General features: G+C 40.6%; 1 protein-coding gene across 2 annotated transcripts in view; it reads left to right on the top strand.

Annotated features, from left to right (window-relative positions):
• The first annotated feature begins 5,194 nt into the window (after positions 1-5,194).
• npm1b (nucleophosmin 1b) overlaps positions 5,195-24,835 on the top strand; it is a 55,311-nt gene continuing 35,670 nt past the window's right edge. For both annotated transcript variants that reach the window (XM_069188290.1, XM_069188370.1), the window contains exons 1-7: positions 5,195-5,302; positions 6,385-6,467; positions 13,019-13,138; positions 19,341-19,434; positions 20,635-20,738; positions 22,412-22,452; positions 24,267-24,366. In XM_069188290.1, the coding sequence (XP_069044391.1) occupies positions 5,251-5,302; positions 6,385-6,467; positions 13,019-13,138; positions 19,341-19,434; positions 20,635-20,738; positions 22,412-22,452; positions 24,267-24,366 (594 nt within the window). In that variant the 5' untranslated portion in view covers positions 5,195-5,250. The remainder of the gene's footprint in view (positions 5,303-6,384; positions 6,468-13,018; positions 13,139-19,340; positions 19,435-20,634; positions 20,739-22,411; positions 22,453-24,266; positions 24,367-24,835) is intronic.

The following is a 24,835-nucleotide window of genomic DNA, read 5'->3' as shown; positions in this document are numbered from 1 at the left end:
GGCAGCCTCTAGAGGCAGATCAGCAGTTACTACAGTCCCTCCATAGGCTGGCCTGCCAAACATACTGTGCTGTACATATCCATCCATTTTCTAACCTCTTCTTCCAAATTAAGGTCGTGGGGGAGTCGGAGCCTATCCCAGCAAGCAACAGGCGCAAGACAGGATACCCTTTGCAATGCCCTTCCATCGCAGGGCAGACATAAACACATACTCACACCTGGGACAATCTTCCAAGAAGCCAGTTAAACTACCAGTACATTTAGGGACAATGGAAGGAAACCAGTGAACATGGGGAGAACATACAAACTCCACGTAGACAGCACCCCAGGTCTGAAAGGATCCCAGAACCATGCTGTACAAATTTTATTTACGGTATAGATAGAGTGCACTGTCTTCATTCCAAAAAAATGCTATAAAAATATGTAAATGCAATGTATCTAGAGAGGATATTAGCAGTATCATTCTGGAACACTCCCAAGGCCTTGTTTGAATGCACAGGATCTCAGTAATGATTCATTTCCACACTGGCAGCAAGGATGACTTAACAGCAAGAGCTCATGTCTACAATAGATTGCACATTCTCACACCAGAAAAAACATACTATTCTGAGGGTATTTGAATTGAATTGAATCATGTATTAGACACACAACTATATAAAATACATATAATACTCTTAATATATATATATAAAATATTTTATTATATAATTCATAATTTTTCTTACAAGGAAAACCTTTCAACATGAATTTATCATTTAAAAACAGGCAACCTTACTGAATAATAATTAGGCCTGGCTGTTTCACATATCTACAAACCTAACCACTGGAGTTACATTGGTGGTCCTAGTTAATTAACAGCACAATTGTTAATACTTCTCACAGAATTTCTATGTAGGTTGTTTTCTAGGTAAATGTACTGCGACATTTCAGTAAACAAATGTGTAAACCTATTTATGTGTCTAATTAAGAATGATTAGGTTAAGTGTTTAATTTGTTACATGCAGTAGGTTGGACCAAAAGCCAAAACAGACAAAGTCCTCCAGGAAACAAGTTTGACAGCCTTGGTCTAAACAGACTTCTAAGTCTGCTTCATATACAAGTTAGCAGCCACCAAGAGCTGGGCTGCTTCGCCCTTACTAGGACTCATCAGCGTGCCACAGCTTGACTTGACTGGTGAAATGGGCATATATCTTGCAAGGAATATCTTTCAGGGTTATGGTACATTTTAGGAAAATCAATAAATGTCTAAATATACTTCTAATTGAAATTCCTATTTGCACGTATAAAGTCAAAAGTTAGCAGTCACAATCAGCCATCTTCAGGTACTTTTGCTCAGCTCACTACTGTTTACCTACTGGCATTTACTCATTTTGTCTCACTTCCTATAGGTGAAATTCAGGGTGCAGATTTTCGTTTGTTACTGATACTGTAGAAGGTAGAAACAGGTCAAATCATTTTCTTAAGGTCCACAAAGGATTTTCTTAATCTTCCAAAAACTCACATACCCATTTTTTAAAATTTTGTAATTATTTGTTTATGAAGTTGTGAATTGACCTAAAAAAGCTATTCTTAAAATCTTTTACTTCAATTCCACTGGTGAGAGCAAATTTTGTGATCACTTTAGTTCTCTGTTGGATTGGAGTTGAATTCGTTTTGGATAGGTTCATTTTCGGGCTAGGCTTGATGCTGACATCACGACGTTCTTTGACCTAAATTTGCATTTTAACTTGTAAATACCAAAAGATACCAAAAGAAATCAGATCGCATTTGAATTTCACTGAAGTCAGACGAGTAGACTAATTTCAAGAATATTTCCTCTCGTTTTTTTGTTGGATGGAGTAGTGGAGTGAAACCGGAGGTTAGTGGGATCATCGAATTAATCACTTGCACAGGTTATTCTTATAGAATGTACGATTTTTTTATTTCACTTGTAAATTGCAAAATGTGGAGGTTACGTTTACAAGATTCAACAAAACCCCGGTTTTATAGCGCCATCTCCTGTTCGCCTTACCAAAACTGTCAAAATGGATCCCGTTCAGTATTAGAAATTGAACGCCGGTAAACAATCCGACCATTCCTAATCCGCCTAACAGTCTGAATTTCAATTAAAAAAGAAATGTAATGTCTTGACAGATGAAGACTTTTTTTTCTATAACTCTTATTTATCACTGCATGTTTCTACAATTTATTGATATTAGTTTTTTTGTAACAGAACTACTATGAAGTTGTTAGTAAATTCTAGAAAATACGGCTCCGACATCTTTCATTAAGAGTGCTGTTTTACTTATAGACTTAATACCGCTGATGGGTAAACAATAGTCACAAAATAATTACAAATAACAATATTAGGATTTAAAAAAAGAGGTTTCAATATTGTTTTTAACCATTTGGTATGCATAACTGGGGGTGGTGGAACACCACAAATACCACAGAATTACAAAAAGAAAAACACCATCTTTTCTGTGGTATTAAATTGCATCATCCTAAACAAGGGCCTGTGATGATAATTAGGCAATTATAGCAAAGAAAAACATGTTATGCTCAAGAAGGCAGCTGATTTTTCTAAATGAGAAAATACAAATAGAAGTTCCATTATTTCACAATGTAAAAGTGAGCAGACAAGCAGGATTATAGTTTCCAAACAAGCATAATGAGTGGGATGGTGTCCTCTCATTGCAGCCTTGCCATGACTGACAAACACAGATGATGGTTATTAATGAGAAACAAGCATACCAGAAAGAAGAGAATCAGGGTACAGTAAACTGAAGTTGAAATTGGGCTACAATTCTAGTATCAGTACTCATCTAATACAAAAGCACATTTTTTAGTTACTAACAATTTAGCGGAAGGTGTAGCAGAGTAGGTAAGCCTTAGCACCAGTAACTGAAAGGTTGAAGGTGCCAGTCCCCACTGCAGACACTGTTGTAGGTCCCTTAGTGAGGTGTTTTCGCCAAGTTGCTCCGTTTCACCCAGCTGTGTGTGTGGGGACCAGCACTGCTGGGGGCTCACCCCTGTGATGGGCCAGTGTAGTCATGGGGTCTCTAGCCATCTTAATACTACAGGGATAAGCTGCTGTGACTCTCCTTTCAAATAGCCCTTTCTCTCAATGTATTTGACTGACGTAGCCAATACAAGTGGGCGTTTTACTGAAGCATTCTCTCTATACTGTATTTTAGGTTGGTTTGGTCAGCAAGCAACACATAGGGTTGTTGTTTTCAGTCCTATCCCTTAATAGTTATATTTAACTTGCTTTACTTGATTTTCCACAATTTTTACTTTCCCACTGAAACGCATAAACCAAATATCAGGTTGGAGAACTCTTTGAATAAAAAACGAATTTCCACCAGGCCTCATTAAATTATAAATAACACACAGAGTTTCAAATGGAGGTGTGAGGAATGTTGACTGGGAACAGAGGCGACAAAGGAATTGTAAAGTAATTAGGAATGCAAAGCCCACAGAAATTCCCACATTTTTTCATATCTGCTCATTTTAATGAAATCCTACAGAAAAGAAGAAATTGTCTGATAACAGCTGATCCAGAATGTTAATATATTTCCCCCTGCAGTGTTGAAGTATCAGGTTTCCCATAAAGAACGGAAAGAATAAACAAACCAGCAGCATGAGGGGAGATAAAAATGTGTGGGAAGTCATTAAAAATATTTCATATTAGAGTTGTCATAAATTTTCGCAGATCTTCTTTAAAAACCTGTCTGGATAGCTATCTCATAGGAATTTCTTAGTGATGTCCAGTGATTTAAGAGAAATGTAAGACTGAGGTGAAGTTATCCAAGTAAGTTTTTTTTTATAAGCTGTAGTTTTACTACAGTTCATCCAGTTTTTAGCAGCTGCATCCAATTCAGTCATGGAGGAGCCAAAGACCCTCCTGGCAAGCAATGTGTGTAAGGCAGGGTACACCCTGGACAGGGTGCTAGTCCATCACAAGGCATTTTTCTCTGATTCTTCAAATATGACACATTTTTAATGTTATATGGTATTTTATTGAACTTCTGCTTCGAACTCAACACAGGAGCTAGGATTCCAGAGAATGTCTGGCACTTAATCCTGGAATATATCCAGGACCAAGACTTAGCAACCCAGTACTGGACCTGGGTGTTTTGTTTGTCTGCAGGCTTTCAGGCCTCTTTAGCAGGATTGTGCTACTACATTGTTTCAATTAAATTAATAATGAGCCAATTATTGGTTATTATCCAGGTGGATGCTGCACACTGGTGGTGGTGGAGGGGAGTCCCCATTACCTGTAATGCACTTTGAGTGGAGTGTCCAGAAAACTGCTATATAGCTATATAAGTGTAAGCAATGATTAATTCATTATTATTATGCTCATTAAGAACTTATTTGGAATAAAGATCTGTAGACATGCCCCCTTTCCAGGACGGTGGTTAGGCCATCCCTATGAATAGTGTTGTATAAGGAACACTTAACCAAACTACATTTCTAAAGCTGAGTATCTGGAATTGTTCGCAAGATCTTTCTGGTTTAACAAGGTTTTTGGATAATAGAGTTTAACTGGGATACTCCAGTCAAATTGACAGAATTCTTCAATCCCCAAATCTCAGCAGCATGAATCCCTAATTAGCTCAGGTGCAACCAATTGTTAAATTGTAGTGAGTCACAGTTTTTCGGGATAAATTCATGTGTTTCTGTAGGTTTCCTTTGCTGTCCATTTAAAATCAAAAGCTCAATTGTAACAAACAAACAAACAAACAAACAAACAAACAAAAAAGTGTGGGTATAACGTTCGGATCAGGGTACGGATATTTAAAAAAATCACATGTGAAAAAGGTTCAAGTGGGGGAAGACTTTATAGACACCGTAGTAGCCAGTATTGAGCTCTTTTAATTCTTTAAGCTGTGTTCAAATTAATACCCGCAGACAAATCGGCCTTCCACAGCCTAAACCGTCGTGCATTTTTCCCCGTTTACTCTTCAGAGAGGAATTAACCTGCTTTACCAGTCCTGTACAACTGATAACGGTTATCATTGACCTTTACCCATCTCGACCACGGCCAGCTCTGGGTGACGCTGCCCTCTGGCGGGGTGCAAGGGATCTGCACAGAGCCGTCTCTGCTCTGCACTTTCCTGTGTCCACTTGATGGTGTACCTGATTGGAGAATACGACGCTTACAGTTTCCGTTTTGTTTTCCTATTAGTCGGTTCACCTGTCACTTACACTTTTTCGTTGTTTGGGTTTCACCTTCTAGAAACCTGGTATCTTTTCTGTAGGCAACATGGCGGAGGGCAGTGACACTGAGTTTGGTAGACCTCAGATATATTTGTTCGGTGAGGCACCTTCGCGTTTTATGTTCTTTTGGATTCTGAATTTTTTTGCCGTCCATTATTTCTGCTTTTATTAGAATGACGCTCTTATGCAAAAAGGCAGACATTGCGTACTTAAAATATGTCTTGCACCGGCTAACAGTACTGAATTCTGGCAAATGTCATTTTAAGTGAAAGTGTTTTCTTAGTATTAATTGGTGCATTTTAAAATACCTGTTACTGTAGCATAGGCCTTGATACGCATTGCAGAATTATTTCGAACCCGAGTCTATGAGCGTTTTCTCCATCCTCTAGTAACTGTTGGTTGTCTATTGTGCTGCTAAAGTATGTAATTAGGAACAAAGGGACACCCACCGTGCTAATGTTTCACTTTTAAATCCCATTCAAAAATAAATTCTGCGTCTATTGATATTTCATTGAGAACTCTGCTTTATACACATGTATCAGTTTTTAGAGTTATTTCGCAGATACCGTTGTAGCTTTTTTATTTGAACAGTCGTTAAGCACTGTATTGTACTGTGTTTTTACAACTTAAATGCAGAAACGCAGTGCATTCAAATTAGTACTTGAAGCATTCAAATAAGTTTATTCATACCGTTTGTATACGTGCATATTTGATATATTTGCAACGTGAATTTGACTTTATTAAGAATCTGCAATTGCATCGTTTGATCCTCAATATATTGCTTGACTTTGATAAGATAAGATCACTTTATTGGCCAAATACAATTTCTTGTATTAGGAATTTGTCTTTTCACATATCCCAGCTTGCTCTCCATGAGACACAGACAGGGAGAGAAGCTTGGGGTCAGAGCGCAGGGTCAGCCATTGTACAGTGCCCCTGGAGCAGTTAGGGTTAAGGGCCTTGCTCAGGGGCCCAACGGAGTAGGATTCCTCTGCTGGCCGTGGGATATGAACCAGCAACCTCCCAGCCACAGACACTGCACCGCCCCAACTGTTCAAACTGTAATTTGAACTCGACGTTTTGTCCCCACTGCCCCTTGAGTTACTGTATAAAAATTATGAACATTCCAGGTTTTTATTTCTGAGATTACAAATCTGGACTGTTGTGTATCTTTCTCCAGGGTGTGAGCTGAAGTCCGACAAAAAGGAATACAAAGTGAAAATCGAAGAGGATGAAGCTGAACACCAGCTCTCTCTCAAGGCAGTAAGTTCGGCAGAGAAGAGGGACAGGACAAAGTCTGGGAGTTTTAACTGGCGGTATTTTACAGAGCATCAGACAATGCAGTTATTAAAGGGGAAAGTATGAAATTAAGGGATTCTAAAATTTTCATGCTTTGTAGTCTGCTATCATCCGTTTAAAGGAACAAGTAATAGGTTTATTCTGTGCTGAAAAGAGAAGAAAGAAAACGTCTTGGCTGTGGAGCCTTCTTCAGGTGTAAGGGAGAAATCCTTTAGGAATTATATTATAACGACGACATCTGATAAGGAGCAGGAGGTGGTTAGAAAGCCTGGTCTTGGAGCAGATCGGTGTGAAGCTGGTTTAGTGAGAGAGGGGGCAAGTAGCCCAGGGAGGAAGAGAAGGAACGATGAAGAGATCTAGACAAGATTTAGAGGAAATTTTTTATCGTAGATCTCTGCTCTCCGAATTTTACAGGATTTAGATAACTAGATAACTTTAAGATAACTTAACACCTAATAAACTGAAAATAAATGTTATTTAGTGTTTATAGCCTAAGAATTTCCACAACACACTATAAAGTATTAAGTAAAAAAAATGGAATATGATACCTGAAGGCGCGATCTCTGAATACAACAAAGATTTAAGACTGGGGAAATGATACTTACTGTGGTGCTCAATTTCTGAACCTTCAGGTGTGCTTGTGCCTCGGCTCCCACCCCCCAGAAAAACAACAGTCAGCAGTCCATTTCCCATTACCACATAGTCCAGTAGGGAAGGAATTTAGTGCTGAAACTTTGACGGTGTAGCGGGACTGAGGGCAGATGAGGGACTGGGTAACCCCTCTTCAGGAGATCGGGAAAGATTCAGAGTCCAGGCTACAGAGGTGAAGCCATTATCAGGCCTTTGTTTCATATGAAGTTCAGGCACCATACCCCAGTGTGACAGGAAGAAAAGGCCTTTCTTTCTCTGCCCGTTTCCCCTGCCAGAGCTGTCTTTACAGCCTGGTGACATTTCCACACAGCCTCCTCTTCCAGCAGCTGGGTGACTTTCCTTTCTCTCCTTTCTGGTACCAGAAACTGTATGTGTAGCTGCCTGCAGTCTATGCGTTATCCCAAGGACAATGTGACACACTGTTAACCAAAGAAGCATTTTTCAGATAACTTTTTACAGATGTCAGGTCATTGGTGCTTTACGTAACTATTGGGTTACAGGCATGAGGTTACAAGGGTTACAATTGCAATCATATTGAGATTATCAGGATGTTACATGAAAGATGGAGCCGCAGTAGCTCAGATGGCAAGGGTGTTGAGCTCCTGATGGGAAGGTCCCGGGTTCAATACCAGGTAGGGGTGAGCGATGTAGCTCTAATTCCTTCCAGTCGGCTCCCAGGTCCACTCAGCCTGCTTTCCAAATGAATTCAGTCCTTCAGGACTCAGTGCAGTGACTGTGTTCCAGAAGGGACTTTACCTCCCTTGAAATCTAGTTTGACAGCCCGTCCCTCCCTCCCCCAGCTGACTCTGACTGGGCCCGTGTCACACTGTTCTGTTTCCCCCAGTATTTCGTGGTCATTAACAGGACTCTGTCATAGTGATCTGCTCACCACCTCCCAGGCCTTCTGGTCCTGCAGTGGAGACACACCAGACCCTCAGTCAGGAGCCAGACAGGCAGCCCCACCTACTCATCATCCACCAGAGTCTGGGAACGAGGCAGGCAGCGTCTCCTACTCACTGGTCTACAACCTACGCTTATACGTCTCGCTGTAATCTTTCATTCCGACTCGTTCCTGACCTTTTTAGCAACCTCAATATTCTCCTACAGTAGCGCTCACCTCTCTCCCTCTGGCACAGTCACACAGCAGTGTGGCGGACTGCTAGGGAGAGTACTGCTCCACTCTCCAGCACCACCAGCGGGTCTCCTGATCATGGTCTGTCCTGTTCTGGCAGAGGCCCCCTGGGGTCCTAGCTCATATGCCTTACTCCCCTCTCGAAGGAAGACCGCTCGGCTCTCTCCGTTCTTCCCTCATGCTTTCCCAGCTCCTCCAGGGCACCTGCGCCGTCAGTCCTGCCGGCTGCGCTCCCCTGCAGACTCACACCGCTGGCCGGCCTTGTGGCTTCCCTCCGGCTCTGCAGCTCGGCAAGCTCGGCTTTTGTCCAGGCTCCGTCTCAGAGCCGTGGGGGGAGGCTTGGACGCCGTTCCATCCGCCTTCCAGCCTCTCCACGCCACCTCCAGCCGACTGCGTCCCCGGTCCGTCGAGCACACCCGCGCAGCGCGCATCTCTTAACACGCTATGGTCCCTGCCGGGGAATACAGCCAGCAGCCTCTCCTGTGCATCAGGGCTGCTTTTTCCAAGCTTAAGACTTTATACAGGGCCTTTGATGAGAGAGAGGTGTGTATTTACTGTATGTACATCTACATGTACGTTGGGCACGGTGCAATACACAACACTTTCACACAGCGTGCACAATACCTTACAAAACAGTGAGAAATAATGACCGTACGACAAGCCACACTAAGGTACAGCAGGTCTTACGGAACAATTAACACGCAGGACAAGGGGCACGTGGTAGCCCAGTGAAAAGCACGTGGATCAGCGTGCATTGCACAGTGAGCTGCCGTAGTGTAGACGCTGTAATGAAGCCTGGTGGTCTGTGCTTCAGCAGTGCAGTGCCACTGGCCAGGGCGCAGGGGGAAGAGCAGTTTGCGGTCGGGATGGTTGGGATCCTGAATGATGGATTGGGCTCCCAGACAAGCACCCTGGATAGAATTGTGCCATGGCTGAGGACCTGGTCTGTTAATGCAAGAAATGGGAATAAGCACCTTTTAAATAACTGGACATAGACAAAAATAAAACTGACAACTCAGCTCATCTGACACATCCCTTATATAGTCAGTGCCTTACTTAACTGTTCACCACTTCCTGCTGTAAAGTTTCTGTACTTACCTAAATCATTTATTTTAAAATCGAAGTAATGAGGGTTCATAGGTGTTTATTGTTGCATGGTACTGAAAAATATTAAGAAAATAAATGTGTAAGAAAGTGAACTGATGCAGAGTATTTTTTTTAAAAAAAGGTTTGTGTGGGCTGATCCTGTCACATGTGATTCCTGACTTTGAAGTTTATTCTGTGTATTCTTTAAAAAACGTTTTCAATGCCAAAATACAGTTTTAAGAATTTTAAGTAACGTTCTGCTATGTTGAATTATAAATTTAAGAAAAACCTTTGCAGTGTTTAAATGGTGTAAATTGTAAATATGTTACTTGACAATGATTTGGTCATTTTTAAGGTTTATCCTTTAATATCAGTTTTGGAAAAGATCGTGTTGTGGTTTTCCAACAAACAGAGCTATGTGAAAGATGTGTGACATTTAGGTATTTGTAATATGGCAGTAGTGTGGAGTAAATAATTCCCAGTTGATAAATGTGATTGATAAGCTACTCCAATACATACATTTACAGTGAGACCCTCTCCAATGTGGGGGTTATCTTCCTCTAACACTGCACACTGGAGGAACCTTAGAGCTTATGGGAAAATTGGGGACAGGGGAACACGGCCACACAAAATCCCATATAAGCATCATGACTTCTTTACTCATTATTTACAATGAACTCCGAGATCATCACGAGGTTCCCTCATATCCCAGAGCCCCTCACTTGCTGATTCCCAGGCTCAATGAACCTCACCACCAGCCCTTGCACTTTGGCAAGTCCCTTTCGGGGAGCAGCAGAGCAAGACCCCAGACTCGGTCAGGGAGCAGCAGAGCAAGACCCCAGACTTGGGGAGCAGCAGAGCAAGACCCCCGACTCTGTCGGGGAGCAGTGGCGCAAGACCCCTGACTTGGTCAGGGAGCAGCAGTGGAAGACTCCCGATTCGGTCGGGGAGCAGCAGAGCAAGACCCCCGACTCATTGGAAGACCCCTGAATCGTTGTGGAGTAGAAGTAGAAGACCCCGACCCCCAGCTGCTGGCCCCAGCTTCCTTTATACCAGACACTGCTGCCTTTTTAATTTTTTCTTCTCATCTTTACTCTTACTCACACTTAGCAGTTTCACACACTTACTTGCCTCAGTGGCGCCCTCTCTCTGTCGCCACAGCCTGCCCACTGTCAGAAGTCAGCAGCTAGTGGAGCCCTTTCTTTCACTCGACGCGTCAAGAGTTTCCAGAGTGAGGGCTTCTCTACTGCAACCTACTCTCTGGTACACCCACAAACACATAATGGCACATTATTACTCACACTGATCCCACGCTCCTCGTACACACTGGGCAGGCCTCTTCTCTCACATCCTTTAAATAAACAATCTTCCTAAGCACAACCGCAATCCCCCTCTGGAATTCTCGCTCTCAATCCTCCCCTTCCGGGGTTCCTGACTTGTATTCTTCGTGATTTCCTCTATAATCCAGGTTGAAAGTCCTATCCGGGTGACTAAAGCTGCCGTCTGCTAGGGTGCTTTCTCTCACAACGCCGATATCCTCTCCCTAAATGCTGATAGCAGCTGCGGTAGGACATCAGGATAGATATGAGAACAAAACTAGATTTTGAGCACGGACACGCAGCCCCATGGAATCCATTTCATGGATGGACTCCTGTTATGACCAAACCCTTGTGCTTGGGGGATTTTTGGTCCCATTAATGTTTGTGTGTTATAGGAAAACCTTGTTGGATGAGGGATTACTGTAAACAGTTCAGTGGTTATCAGACCTGGTCCTGGAGGAACACAGTCTGGTTTTTGCTCCAGTTAAGTTCTTATTTACAGGTTGATTGATTTCATTTAGCTATTTAGAGCATATTAAGAAATGTGCTTTTGGTATTTAAAAGGTCAAAGGATCTGCGAAAATTTATGACAACTCTAAAATGCCTAAAATGTAACCAACTTGACTAGACAAAATGGGAAAAGCGTTCATTTTGTGAGTTTGTGATACAGTGTCATAACCACTTGTGTCTGTTCATCACCACCTGATCAACTAATAAGAGCTGTTTAGTCAGAAATAATGGCCAGCAATTTTCTGAAAGAGAGACTTTGTAAAGCTGTCTGTGCAGAAACTGTTAGAAACGGTACCCTTTAAGTCACTTTGACACTCAGCACCGACAGAAGAAACAAGTTAAATACAGATCAATAGAGTCATCAATTAGCACTGGTGATTTAGAGCCAAAATAGAATGAAAATTAATGTTGCTCCAGGATTACGGTGTGGAACCACTTTTGTAGTTTATCTTGTTTTTATAATCATGTTTTTGTAGTTAAAAATGCTACAGACATCACAACAGACAACAACATTGCAACAGTTTAAGTTGTAAAAACAGAAAAAAATACTGTAGGTTTGAGGAAATTGGTGATGCTCATATCATTTCTTAAACAGCAACGCTATTTTTATATTTTAGAAAGAATCAGTGTTGATGAGTGTATTTCAAACCACAACAGAAATAAAACGTACGCAGTAACTTGTTAAACCTCCAGTTTACATCACAAAGTAGACACAATTTAGAGGAATGAACAATGCCATGTTCTGTGAGGCAACACAACGTCCGGTGAGGTGAAGTGGCCCTGTGACACTGTAGTCAAGCAGGCTTGCAAATACATTTCTTTTAACCCAATAGAAATGTTGCTCTTGTTTTTTTGACAGTTTTACTGAAAAATACTACTTACATGTTAATTCTGCATGCAGATGCACATTGGAACATTGCTGTGGTCATGAAAATGTGGTGCTGCACCGCCTGCACTTATTTGCTTGTACTGTACATTGTATTAGATTAGTAATAACAGTGACTAGTGAGCAGGAAGGGTCACTTCACATCGCAATTTGTAGGAACACGAATGCTAGTTTGCGACAACATGGCGACTTACAATAATTTCACAGTTTTCAGTTTTGTGCTTCATTTGAAATGGGTCAAATTTTTCTGTAAATCAATGAATTGTTTTTGGTACTGAGATTTAATAATTGGTCTGAGAAATTGGGACTGCACTTCTCCTTTAACTCTGGATTGCTGTTTTCTGGGAGAAATCCAAGATGTTTGCTCAGCAGCGTAAATCTAAGAAACTTGGATTAAACCTGTCTGATCCACTTACCAACATGAACTAAATGGTCAGTAAATCCTGAAGTACCTTTAATTTGTTGTTAGGAAACATTGTCAAAGGTACTAGCTCATCTCTTTCACCATTTACTATTTACAGATCATTGTAGAAAAGAGTGGGTAGCTCCGTCAGCATGCATAGGCCGCAAAGGAACAAGTTATAGGTTTATTCCATGCTGAAAAAAAGAAGAAAGAGAACACAACGTTTCGGCCGTGGAGTCTTCTTCAGGTGCCACACCTGAAGAAGGCTCCACGGCCGAAACGTTGTGTTCTCTTTCTTCTTTTTTTCAGCATGGAATAAACCTATTACTTGTTCCATTGTAGAAAAGAGTTGAGGTTATTATAAGGGACTAAACTCAAGATACCCCATACCCTGATGTGTATGATTGCACCCTACTGTTTTTGACCATGCTTTATCAGTGCATTTGAGTTGGAATCGTGCTTATTTCATGAAACTAATGACCAATCCTAAGTATATCTTTTGAATCCTGATTTTTTTCTCTTTCGTAGGTTTGTTTAGGGGCGGAAGCTGAAGATGTGCTTCACACGGTGGAGGTTGAAGGCATGACGTACGATGGGAAGATTGCACAAACGCCACTAGCTGTTCTCAAGCCCTCTGTGCTTCCGACAGTGAGTGCCTAACATCTCAGATTTAATTCTGCAAGAATTAAGTTTACTAAAGGAGGCGACTAATTTCCCATACCTTAAACTTATCTCAAACATTGCTAGCTTGCCATTAAATCCTCCTGAATAAAAATGTATTGCATCAGTAAAATGTACACATGAACATCATGCCACTCATGATACTAGAGGTGTATGTGTATGTAAAAAAAAAGACTGATTTTGACTCATTGATCAGTCTTATGTTTTTATTGTTTTAATTTAATAATGCAGGTGAAACTACCCTTTATCTCTGTTTACTAGACTGTATTCTGTATTTTGCGATATTAAGTATACAGTGCTGGTTCTGTTGTTGGTCTCTATTTAAATAGCAAGCAGTAATCTGCTCGTCAGCACACTGCGACGACTTATCTTCTGATGGTTTTCAAACATAACCCTATGATAATATGCAAAATAACTGTCATTTGATTCAGACCTCATTTTTTGTATAATAAAAATTCAAATTGCCTATTATTTTTAGATACCCATTTCATTTGGAAAATAAGCTTTTTTTTGCGTCTTCTTTTTCAGTTGTAACCCCTGTGACCACACGCTGGGGAGAATGTAGATCTGTAGACAGACTCCTCCGGTCTGCCCCCTATTAAGCCATTTGTCTTTTGAAAAAATCGCAGGCGATGCAGTACAATATAATATATTTTATACAGTGCAATGTATTGTACTAGATAACATTCAGTGTAGATTTCAGTGCATAATTTGTATGCAGTTGTGAAATCAGTTCATTACCTATGGCTTCTTTGAGTTGTTCATGTGAGGTAAACTCCATCCATCTATTTTCTGACTACTGTATCCAATTCAGGGTTGTGGGGGAGCTGGAGCTTCCCCAGCCAGCAATGGGCACAAGATGGGGAGAAATTTCTCATTTCTGTTTCGCAATGTGGAATTAACATTACTCGCTCCTGCTCTGAAGGGTAGGTCTGTAATCGTAAAATGGAGAAAGCATTTATTACAATTCTAGTTAACATCACCTTGCTCTTCATTAATTCCATATCATGGGTGCCATTTGTCCAGGCTGAATGACAGGAGAGTGCAAAAACTGAAAGTCAAGGATCATTTGTGTACATGAATTAAATGTCACATGTTAATGTAAGAAAGTTAAACCAGGCAGTTGCTGACTTTTCCCTGATAACCATGGACATGCATATCTCGGCAGTTGTCATTAAACGCTTTACCCGCAAATAACTCTCATTGTTGGCCTTTTCTTGTGCACTGAACCCTTTAGATCTGAACTGCATTAAAGACAAGCTTTGTTTGATGTTGAGTATTGAGAATGAATTACTGAAGATTTTTATATGTTGACTGATTTGCAAAAACAGGCTAGATACCACCTGTACTACCTGTGTGATACATCAAAAGCGGAGCTCTGTGTTCTTTGATCTTGCAGAATATGCTGTGTTCCAGCGTTTGTTTGTTTTTGTTGGAAAATTTGGCATCTTGCTCCGAAAGTGGGACTTTGTTCTGCACATCTGTTAACCTTAGGGCCCAGAGAGGAGGATGTTTTAGGAACAAAAAACAAATTGGCTAGCTCTTGAAGTGTTAGAATGTGCACGCAGGAACATTAGCAAATGCTGGTCCCCAGACTCTCCTCTTGGTTCTGTGTGGATGAAAAAAGTACATGTTTGGAGACAGAGTTCATGGCTGGAGATAGACGGTCTAGCTCCTGGTCACAAATATCATGAAGAGTTTGTGCTGCTGGGTTGTTGGTGGGCATCCAGTATGATTTACCATATTAGTTTCAAAGTGGGGGAAGTTGATAGAAAATTCATAATATAATTACAATGGCAAATATACTCTGCAGCAAATTGTATTGATGTATTTAATTTTTTTATTGTTATTGAAGTTTGCAATGATTAAAAAGTCTATTCAATGCTTTTAGTTCAAAGAATGTTACACTTTTTTCTCTCATTGGCATTGTTATTTAATGTTTTCCATTTATTGGAAAGTTAGTATTTGATTCATGTACTGTAGCACTAAGATTAGAAACCAGAAACCAAGGTTTCAATGAGCCAGGGCTAAATCGACAAGAAACAGGTTCCCATCTCAGGACACAAAATTAATATTAATTAAAATCTGAAAAACACTCTAAGCCTCAGAAATTAAGAAATATATAGTGCTGTGAAGAAATATATAGTTCTGTATTATTGCATATTTTTCACAGTGAATATGATCAGATCTTCAACCAAAACCTAATAGTAGATGACAGGGACTCATCTTGTTTCAGGTCGTGCCTCATTATTTAGCTCTGGACTTTGAGAAGCCATTCCAAAACTAAATGTCTAGTTCTTCAGCCATGCTGATGTAGACTTGTTTGCGTGTTTGGGATCATTGTCTTGCCGCCTGAGCCAGCTGTGCTTCAGCTTCAGCTCAGGGATAGGTGGCCTGACGTTCTTGTGTAGAACTCTCTGATCCAGAGTGTAATTCATGGCTCTTTCAATGATGGCAAGTCGTCCAGGTCCTGATGCAGCAGAGCATCCCCAAACCATGACTCTACCACCACCGTGCTTGACTGTTGGTATGATGTTCTAACTGTGGACTGTTTCGTTTTAGCCAGACATAACAGGGGCCAGATTGGCCAAAAAGTTCCACTTCAGTTCCTGAACTCTGGAGGATCATCCAGATGCATTTTGGCCAACTCGAGGCAAGCACTCGTGTCCTTCTTTGTGAGCAGTGGTTTCTGCCTTGCTCCTCGGCCATGGATCCCATTTCTGCTCGGTGTCTTTCTGATGGTGGAGTCGTGAATTCTGATCTTAGCTGAAGCGAGAGAGGACTGCAGATTCCTAGATGTTGCTCTAGTTCATTGCGACTTCCTGGACAATTTTACTCCTTGCATGACTGCTGCTTGCATTGGTGTAACATCAGGAGAAGTTGTTAATGAAGGAACCAGTGCCTCATGCTTCTCTGTCGAGATCTCTTGTGAGAGTGTTTTCTGAAAGCATCAGCCAGGCGATGAGAGGTTGTAATGTCACATGTTTCAGCTCATGTATAGACGTGTCAAAGTGGTTCTCCAGCATGTATCTTCATGGAGATATTACACTGCACTCCTGCACTCTTCTAGTGCATTAAGATAGGGAGTTTGCTTTGTCTTAGCACTGTATTTCAGGGAATGGCTATTAGATGATGTCAGACTGTGTGGTTTCATTGGGGCAAGGTGGCTAGCACTGCAGCCTCATACTTCTTGGAAGGTCCCAGGTTCGATTCTGGACTGAAATGGTTTCTGAGTGGCATTTTCTTATTCTCCCTGTTTTTAAGTGCATTTGTGATGGGCGTCTTGGTTTTCTCTCTCTGCAAGCGATGTGCTAGTTTAACTGCTGTCCCTAAATTGAACTTGCGTAGCCTGCAGCAAATTGACTGGCCTTCCTTCCTTCCAAAGTTGTCCCACTTTGTGTCTCGTAATTCCTGGACAGGCGTCAGGATGCTGATCCCTACCAGGAGTGAGAGGATGTTGTATCATTCAGTGAGTGTTTTAATGAAATCAACCATGTTGAATGGATTAATTTACTCATTTGTTACTGAAATGAAGCTGATGGAAAAGCAGTAGTGCGTAATTTTGGTTCCAAGTTCCTTGGATTACAGGAGCCAAGCATCATCTTGAGAATTTCTCTATCCAAAAACAATTAATGCAAGTCTCCAAATATGTCCCCTTTGTAAGCTGAAGTTTCTTAGAGACTTTGAGAAAAACAGGAAGAGGGAGGACCCAACACTGATTAACTTCATATACTGTGACTTCCACAGTCAATAATGGGCTTTAACATGGTGGAGAAGGAACCTGATAGAAGCACACATTGCCCTGGTGTTTTTGTCCTCACAGGTGGATGAAAGATGTAATATTAATGGAGCCTGCTTTTGAAATTTGGCTAAATATAATTCATTTCATTGACTAGGCTACACGTAACTCCTTGTCAGCATAGTGCCAAATTCATTATCGTATTAATCTTTAAAGCAAGCAACAGCTGACTCCCTTTATTTGAAGAAAAATTTGTTGTTTTTTTCCTGCAGCTGTCAGACAACTGCCAAGCCAAGCCAAGAAAAATTTCTGATGGTTGTCCTTTCTTCAGGTTCTTCTTACGGTTTTACGTTTATCATGGTCTGTGGAGAGAATGTACTTGAAAAGACAAAATATTCCAGCTCCTGACGATAGACTTGCGGAGACAATGGGACACAATGTCACACTCAACGCGAAATAATGGCTTAGCTTAAAAGCTGGCTAGTAGACAAAAATTAACCTGAATTTGTGTAAAGGGAATTTGAAACTGAAAAATCTTTTTGATATTTTCCCCATTTAAACATCAGCAATTGAATGAGCATGACTAAATCGACTGCTTACTGAGGATGTGCAGAAGGAAACTCTGAAACAAAAGCTGAGTTAGTCACAAAGCCTTCAGAGCTAAAGGAGAAGGGTAGACTGTTAACTTCTGGTTTTGTGGTTCACTGGCCCTTTCCTTTCTAAGGTCTTTGTTTTCTGTTTAATGTCTACAGGGGACACAGCGCTTTATTACATCGTATCCCAATCCTTTGTCCTGGTAGGTGGGGGAGCTTTGCAGAGTTACATCACCCTTTCTAACCCGTATTTTGTAAGAGTGGCACCAATGTTTTGATGCTGCCTGACATTTTACAGTACATTTTGCAACAGTGTGGAGTAGTGATTTGAGATCTCACAGCTTGTACAGTTATGGAGTTTCACGGCTGTTGTGTGCCTGCTTAATTGATTTAATTCACTTAGATTGCTCCGATTATTGAATTCTTTAAGCTGTCATAAATGTGCTATGATCAGGTCACCCTTGCCCCCTCTGTGCTAGTTTTCTGTTGCCTGCCTTTCTCTGTGTTCAGTATTTGCTGGGGATCAAGTCCTGATTATCGATCAGCTGTGGACCTTCAGCACACCTACAGTGATGTGAAAAAGAAAGTACACCCCTTGGGAGTGTATGGTTTTACATATTAAGACATATCTGACCTTCACCTAGTCCTCCCCAAGTTCTCACCGAGTAGATAAATCTAACCTTATTTGACGTGTAATTCTAATGACCTTCTTGGCTGATATGGAAGCAGTTACTTACTTCAGTAATTAAAAGTAAGTGATTCACTTACTTTTTCACACAAGGCTTCTGAAAGTTGCTGATTTTTTTTGTTTGATAAGTCATAACCGTAAAATGTGTGTGTTATTTGTCACCTGAGGTTAGATTGAACTCCTGTTATGACTTGGTGAGGACTGTACTGTATATAGCAGATGGGATTGAGGTTAGGAGAGAGGGAGATGTAAGAAGAGAGACCTACACAGAGATCATAGGAACGACACGGGATACTTGGGTTTGAGACATTCTTGTTGTACTACGGATTTCTTTTATATTTTTCTCTCCTCGCGAGTTGCATTTGTTCAGTTCAGATGGGTATTTTGTTTTATAGTTGTCAGCTTGGCTAAGACAGGGAGCAGGCCAGTCCCCAGAAGGCTTTTTTCGTCTATGTTTGTTGTTTTTTCAGGCCTATTGGAGAAAGTGTCTTTAGTTTTATTAGTATTATTTTTTTATTTAGTACAGACCTGCACATTTATGTGGAAACAGTTATTTATGTTCCCCAACAAATGCCATTGATTGTTTACAAATATTTTTTTTTCTAGCAGTGTTTCCTTGGTGGGCGGATTATTGTTTATTTCCTCCGGGCACACCTTCCCTGTGTTTTGTTTCTTTGGGAAAGCTAGGTTTGGCGTAACAATTTGAAAAATTAGTTCTCAGTTGTAATGTGTGGTATATAAAAATAGCTATCGGCAGAATGGTTGTTTTGTCCTTTTCGGTCTAGACGACCTCCCCTCGTTCCTTTACAGTTAACGCACTGACAGAGCTCCCCACTGTGGCGTTATTATTAATACTACATTGTTTCCAAAACAGTGCTGGAAAACTGCAAATGCTTCTTGCTTATGTAAATGATAATTATGTGATGTCGTCACAGGATGTAATATAAGACCTGCAAACCTTCAAACTAATGAAAGGAATTGCCTAGCCCTGGAACAATTTGAATAGTTTCCAAAGGTGGACAGCCAACTTGTCCACTGAGTCTCTGGACTCTTCTCTATCTGCTTTATAAGTTACTTGAATGCTCTGTAAGCAGGCCACTGGAGTCTCTGAGATCTGATTTTAATGCTTCTTTACCTTATATTGTTTAGGTGAGCCTTGGAGGATTTGAAATAACACCACCAGCAACATTCCGCCTCAAGACTGGCTCTGGACCCGTCTTCATCAGCGGTCAACATTTTGTTAGTAAGTGACCCTTTCCACACTTTTTACCAAGTCCCCGTTTTAGTGCTTTTTTAACAAGTGGGAGGTTTCAGTAGCTTCTTCGTCATTCTTTGAGCTCTTTCCTGGAACAGCAGCCTGATGAGAACCTCTGTTGTGACTCTTAGAGGATTGCAGGAAAGCCAAGTCTCAAGGTCGTGAAGATGTTACACTTGTACTAATGCAAACTGTTTTGTGGAAGCCTAGTTTCTTTTTTTCTTTCTCAGAAAAAGTATTTCGTGTAGGTTTAACCTGTAATATGTTATAAGGTAACTTTCTTTTTGAATTTGGAAATGGCAATGTGCAGTGTTCTGACTAAGCATTTTAGAGATCCCACTGGGAACTACATAGCTCACTCAAAACCTTGTGGTCAAATGCTTCTACAACAAAGCATCTTGACAGCACACTCAGTCCTATGAAGTCTTTAGTTACAGTGCGACAATTTTCACACATGCAGTTTATGCTGACTCAGTGGCAGCTTTAAATTGGCATAACGTGAATTGTCTGTACAGATACATAGCCAACTTGTTCAATCATGGCTGTGAACCACAGAGACCGCACGGAGCTGTCACAGCTGTAGGTGTCAATGGGTATTAATGGCTCTGAAGTGGTGTGGTGTGTTCTTATGCAGCAGAATCACAAGTACATTTCATGGAAGATACGTTGTGCTTACTCTACTTACTGCAACATTGAAAATTCCTGAGTTTGGTTTCAGATTGTATTACTGCATCGATGTTTTTTAACCCAAACATCACATTCGAAAGACATATTCCACTGTGGTTGTTTTCTCCACTGGTGCTTGAGCCAGTGTCATTTTCTTTTAAAGGTCAGAATATTGATGTATTAATTATTAATTAATATAAACTTATTAACCGTGAAATGCAAGATCATCATCAGGCATGAAGTTCCTGATAATTTGTCATTGATTGTTATTACAGTACAAATAATAAGTGAAAAATGAAACAAAACTTGCTACCACAACAGGTTGCACAGTCAAAGACACTACTTCACTATTTGACTCTGACAGTGTAACAGATCTGGCATGGGACATCTGTCCACATGGAGTCCACATGTTCTTTCCTCTAGTTCCAACCTGTCTCCCAAAGGTATGGAGGTTAAGGTTGATTAGCTACTCTAAATGTGTTTTCCTTTTCCTAATAAATTGTTCTGGACTGGACTCTGCAGGTATGAAAGAGTCAGAAGATGAAAATGAGGATGAAGAAGAGGAGAACAACACATCACCTGTAAAAAGACCCTCCAGTTTAACGATGGGATTTCATAATGTGAAGGTAATCTTATTTCCTCTCAGGTTAAGGTGTAAATGTGTGTGGCACTAAATGCACTATGGCTTTGAACAGACTGTGTACACGTGGTTTTAACTTTTAGAGAGAGAGTCCATGTACATTGGGCTTCTAATTCGCCCTGTTCTCTCAGCACATGCATAGTGCAATAGACACTACAAGATGGTAAATAATAAATGACGACACAGTCATTAGTCACAGCCGACCATCATGCACAATATAGCACTGCAGCATACAAAGGGTAGTACAGAACAATACACAGACAGGGCAATAGGCACATGGTAGGCAAGTAAAGAGTACATGGTGCAGAGGTGCTTGTGTTCTGATGCATTGCACAGTGAGCTGTTTATGATGCGCTCTGCCGTAGGGTAGAAGCTGTTCTTAGGTCTAGTCGTCCGTGCTTTAATGAAGCGGTACCACTTGCCAGCGCGCAGGAGGGAGAACAGTTTGTACCTGGGATGATGGGGATGATCCTGAATCATGGATCGGGCTTTATTGCGACAGTGAGTGGTGTGGATCTCATTGATCCCTGTATTCGCATTCTGTAATCCTCTGTGATGCTATTTTTGCGGTCTACATTTTTTATACGTTAGGGTTGCTTCTGCTTCAGCCTGCCTAACTAGATAGAGTTTTTGGTGTGGCACTCAGCCCATATCCAGCTACACTGGAGCTGTCCAGAGCTGTTCTCTTTAATATGTCCACTTGTCCACTTCCCAGCTGTATGTAGCTGAACCTGGCACCCCTCTTGTGGCCAGGACGCCATACCAGTATTTTTAATAGTGGAAAACAGAGGCAGCTGGAAAATAAAGAAAACATCTTTAAAAAAAAACTATCACCACATGTTTGCAGCATTATCAAGTGCCAGATTTGTGTTTTGTCATGTGTGAAAGTGGCAGTTTAAGTTTAGCTCAGTGTGGAGACATGACTGTCCATGTGCTGTTTTAAGATGTGTCCTTGTCTAGTAGTCTTTCTTTTTATTCACCCTTCATTCGTTGTACATCTGAGCTTACGTGTTGTTCACATTTTTTGCCAAATGTATATGAAGCATCCAAGAAGGAATATGAACAATTTTCAGTACAGTTAGATTTGCAGCACCTTTGTGAAACCATGAGGATTTTGCTAATGGAATCCAGTCTGATAGTATTAATCCGTCCTGCCAAAGAGAGCTAATATCTGCATTACACTAATGTGGTTTTCAGTCATGGTAATTCACAGGCATATAAATACCATATTCCACAGGAGGACATGGAAAGGGTAATTTACAGTCTGAGCAAGTGATACTGTGCTGTTAATATTGGAGCCTTTTCCAGTTTTGGCCTACACTGCAGTGGACGTCAGTGAGAGTCAAGAGCTGACATTTCTTTTCAGGGCAGTGGTTACCCCATTCTGAGGAGGGTGTTGGCACGATACACCATATGTCGAGATTCTGTAAAGATTAAGTGGTGTTTATGTGTCAGTCTCAAAAAGATAAGCTTCCCCAGTGATTCATGTTCGAGCAGAAAATCTTAATATCTTCCCGTTGGGATTGATTTAAGAAAAATATTTTTATAAGTTGGACTAGAATCAGTGCTGCAGATAGAAGGACACCTCAATGTAACTCTGCTTGATAGAGTGTCTCACCTGTTCTTAATTCTCTTTTTTTTCTCAATGGTTTTCTGCAGAAGAAACTCAAAATGGAAACCGAAGAAGAGGAAGATGATGAGTAAGACATTCATTATTGTATTAAAATTTTCTGTATACCTTCAACAAAGTTTCCCGGTCCTTTTCTTTTCCACAAAAAAACATCATATTAAAGGTAATATAACAATGTACTGTAACTACTAGCACAAGGCCCTAACCCTGAATTTGAAGAGTTTTTAGCGTTTTAAACAGTACGGTTTTGTTTAAATATTGTTTTAAACTAATGCTTTTGTTAATGCCCTTCTACTCATCTACAACTGATGCATTTGCAATACACAGATGGACAGTTTAACAATCCAGTTTTAGAGTGTGCAGACATTTTTAAAATGCATTATCTCATAAAATTAAAACATATATGAATTTCTGGGTCAGTATTGCTGGCTTTTCTTGGTTTAATCATCGTAAATAGATGATGTTAGGCCTGACTCTGATGTTTTGTCTTGGATATGACTCAATATGAATGCAGTTTATATTATTGCCCTGCCAAAAATGAAAACAAAACACCAAGCTAATCTCTTAAGTTAGAGTTTTTTTTTAAATACTTTTGATTCAGTTTCATTGCTTCTCTGACATCTGTAATGATTTTTTAAGCTTTGTTTTATACATTTAACTGCCAAATGACCTCACTGAAAATACATTTTAAAACCATGGCCCAATCAGCAGCACAAAGATAACTTTATTTATGGGTATCAAAAAAAAAAACGTAATCAGTTTATGCCTTTATTTGTTTAGAAAAGTATTTTTTTATATTCATTTAACACTAGCATCGTGTTTACTTGAACATTCTTGACTAATTGTGATACATGTGAGTGACTTTGTTTCACCACATCAGTGAGGGTTTCCTGGGCAGCAGGTAATGAGGTGATCTGTCCTGCTGAATGTCGAGCCTGGTGAAAATCAAGAAAGGAAAACACGGAAACCAACTTATCAAGAGAGCACTACCTATGTGTTATCAGTATGTAGGCTGGACTACGTCACAACAGGCCGTGGGAGCCAGGCAGTCTTTAGCTGTGAATCAAAGTTTTGTGCAGACCACCCTGGTACAACAGACCAGTTAATGGGAGTTTTGCGGTTGCTACAGAACTCCACTTGGAGTAATTGTTAGCTACCTGATTGTGTGTCACTATATAGATAAAAGCCTGTGACCTCACTGGCTACCCTTTGCAGCTTCCATCAGGACAGCACAGCTCCTTGCGCAACAGTAGCTCTCTTTGTAAAATCAGAAGCGGACGGTAGTGCCATGGACACCCAAGTCTCTAGGCTGGAATCCCATTGAAAACTGGGGAATGAGCTGGGACATCCAGGTCTCGGAGACCAGTCATCGGACTCGTGCTGCTCCAGGCCCACAAGACACCAGCTGCCTGCATTTCTGACAGTAGACACCCTGCATTAAACCTTTTGATGACAAGTGTTAATCAGCTTAATGAATTTACCTGTGCCATAGCTGTTCAATAAAATGTGTATCTGCTACAGAAAAGGTTCATTTATTTGATAACTGTGAATCAGCTCTCAGTAATACCTTTCTTTTGATGCTTAGCATATAATGTAGAAGACCAGACATTTAGGATCTGCCAGGTGTGATGAACTTTTTTTAGTTCTCTTACCTATAGACATGATTTTATTTTTTGCAATTTCATAAATGTGTTCCTTTATTAATTCTCTATTCATGGTTCTGTTTTCTCTTTATTATGAAACATACATCACTTTTTAAAAAGATAATTTGAGGCTGAATGATGGAGGAAAATACACTAAACTGTGTAATGGTTTTAGTCATGTCTAACGTAGCTTGAAGAACATTAATTAGTAACAAACTTTGTAAATGTAACTTTTTCACAGGGATGAGGATGATGATGAAGATGATGATGACGAGGAGGAGGAGGAAGAAACGCCTGTGAAGACTCCGCAGAAAAACTCAGCAATCAAGACAACACAGAAAGTAGGTGGTCTTTCTCCACTGTCTGATCATTGTAAGGCAGCTGCTCTCCTGTAGTGTTTTGAAAATATTAAAGCAGAGACCAGGTTATTGTTTCTTGTTTCTTCCACATCAGTTTGGGTAAACAAGTGCCTCCTGTTCTTGGTTTTAAAACATTTGTAACCAATGTTTCTAAAGGTGAAAATATTACTTTTTTTTGCGTGGAATTAGCATGTTCCTGATTTGTTCTAGAAACACCAGACCTTTCTTTTATTACATTCCACTTAAAAGTAATATTTCAATACCCTTCCTGCTTTCATTACAACATAAGAATCAAATAAAGATCGGGTCCTGACTCCAGCGTGCTGTGCAAGCAAATAAAGATGAATAATTTCATCCTGTAAAGTCGGGGAATTTTGAACATTAGGTCAGCCATTTATACGGCACCCCTGGAGCAGTTGGGGTGAAGGGCCTTGCTCAGGGGCCCAACGGA

This window comes from Lepisosteus oculatus, chromosome 1 (assembly GCF_040954835.1).
Source record: "Lepisosteus oculatus isolate fLepOcu1 chromosome 1, fLepOcu1.hap2, whole genome shotgun sequence".
NCBI classification, from domain to species: domain Eukaryota; kingdom Metazoa; phylum Chordata; class Actinopteri; order Semionotiformes; family Lepisosteidae; genus Lepisosteus; species Lepisosteus oculatus.
This window is presented reverse-complemented; position numbering and strand designations above follow the sequence as displayed.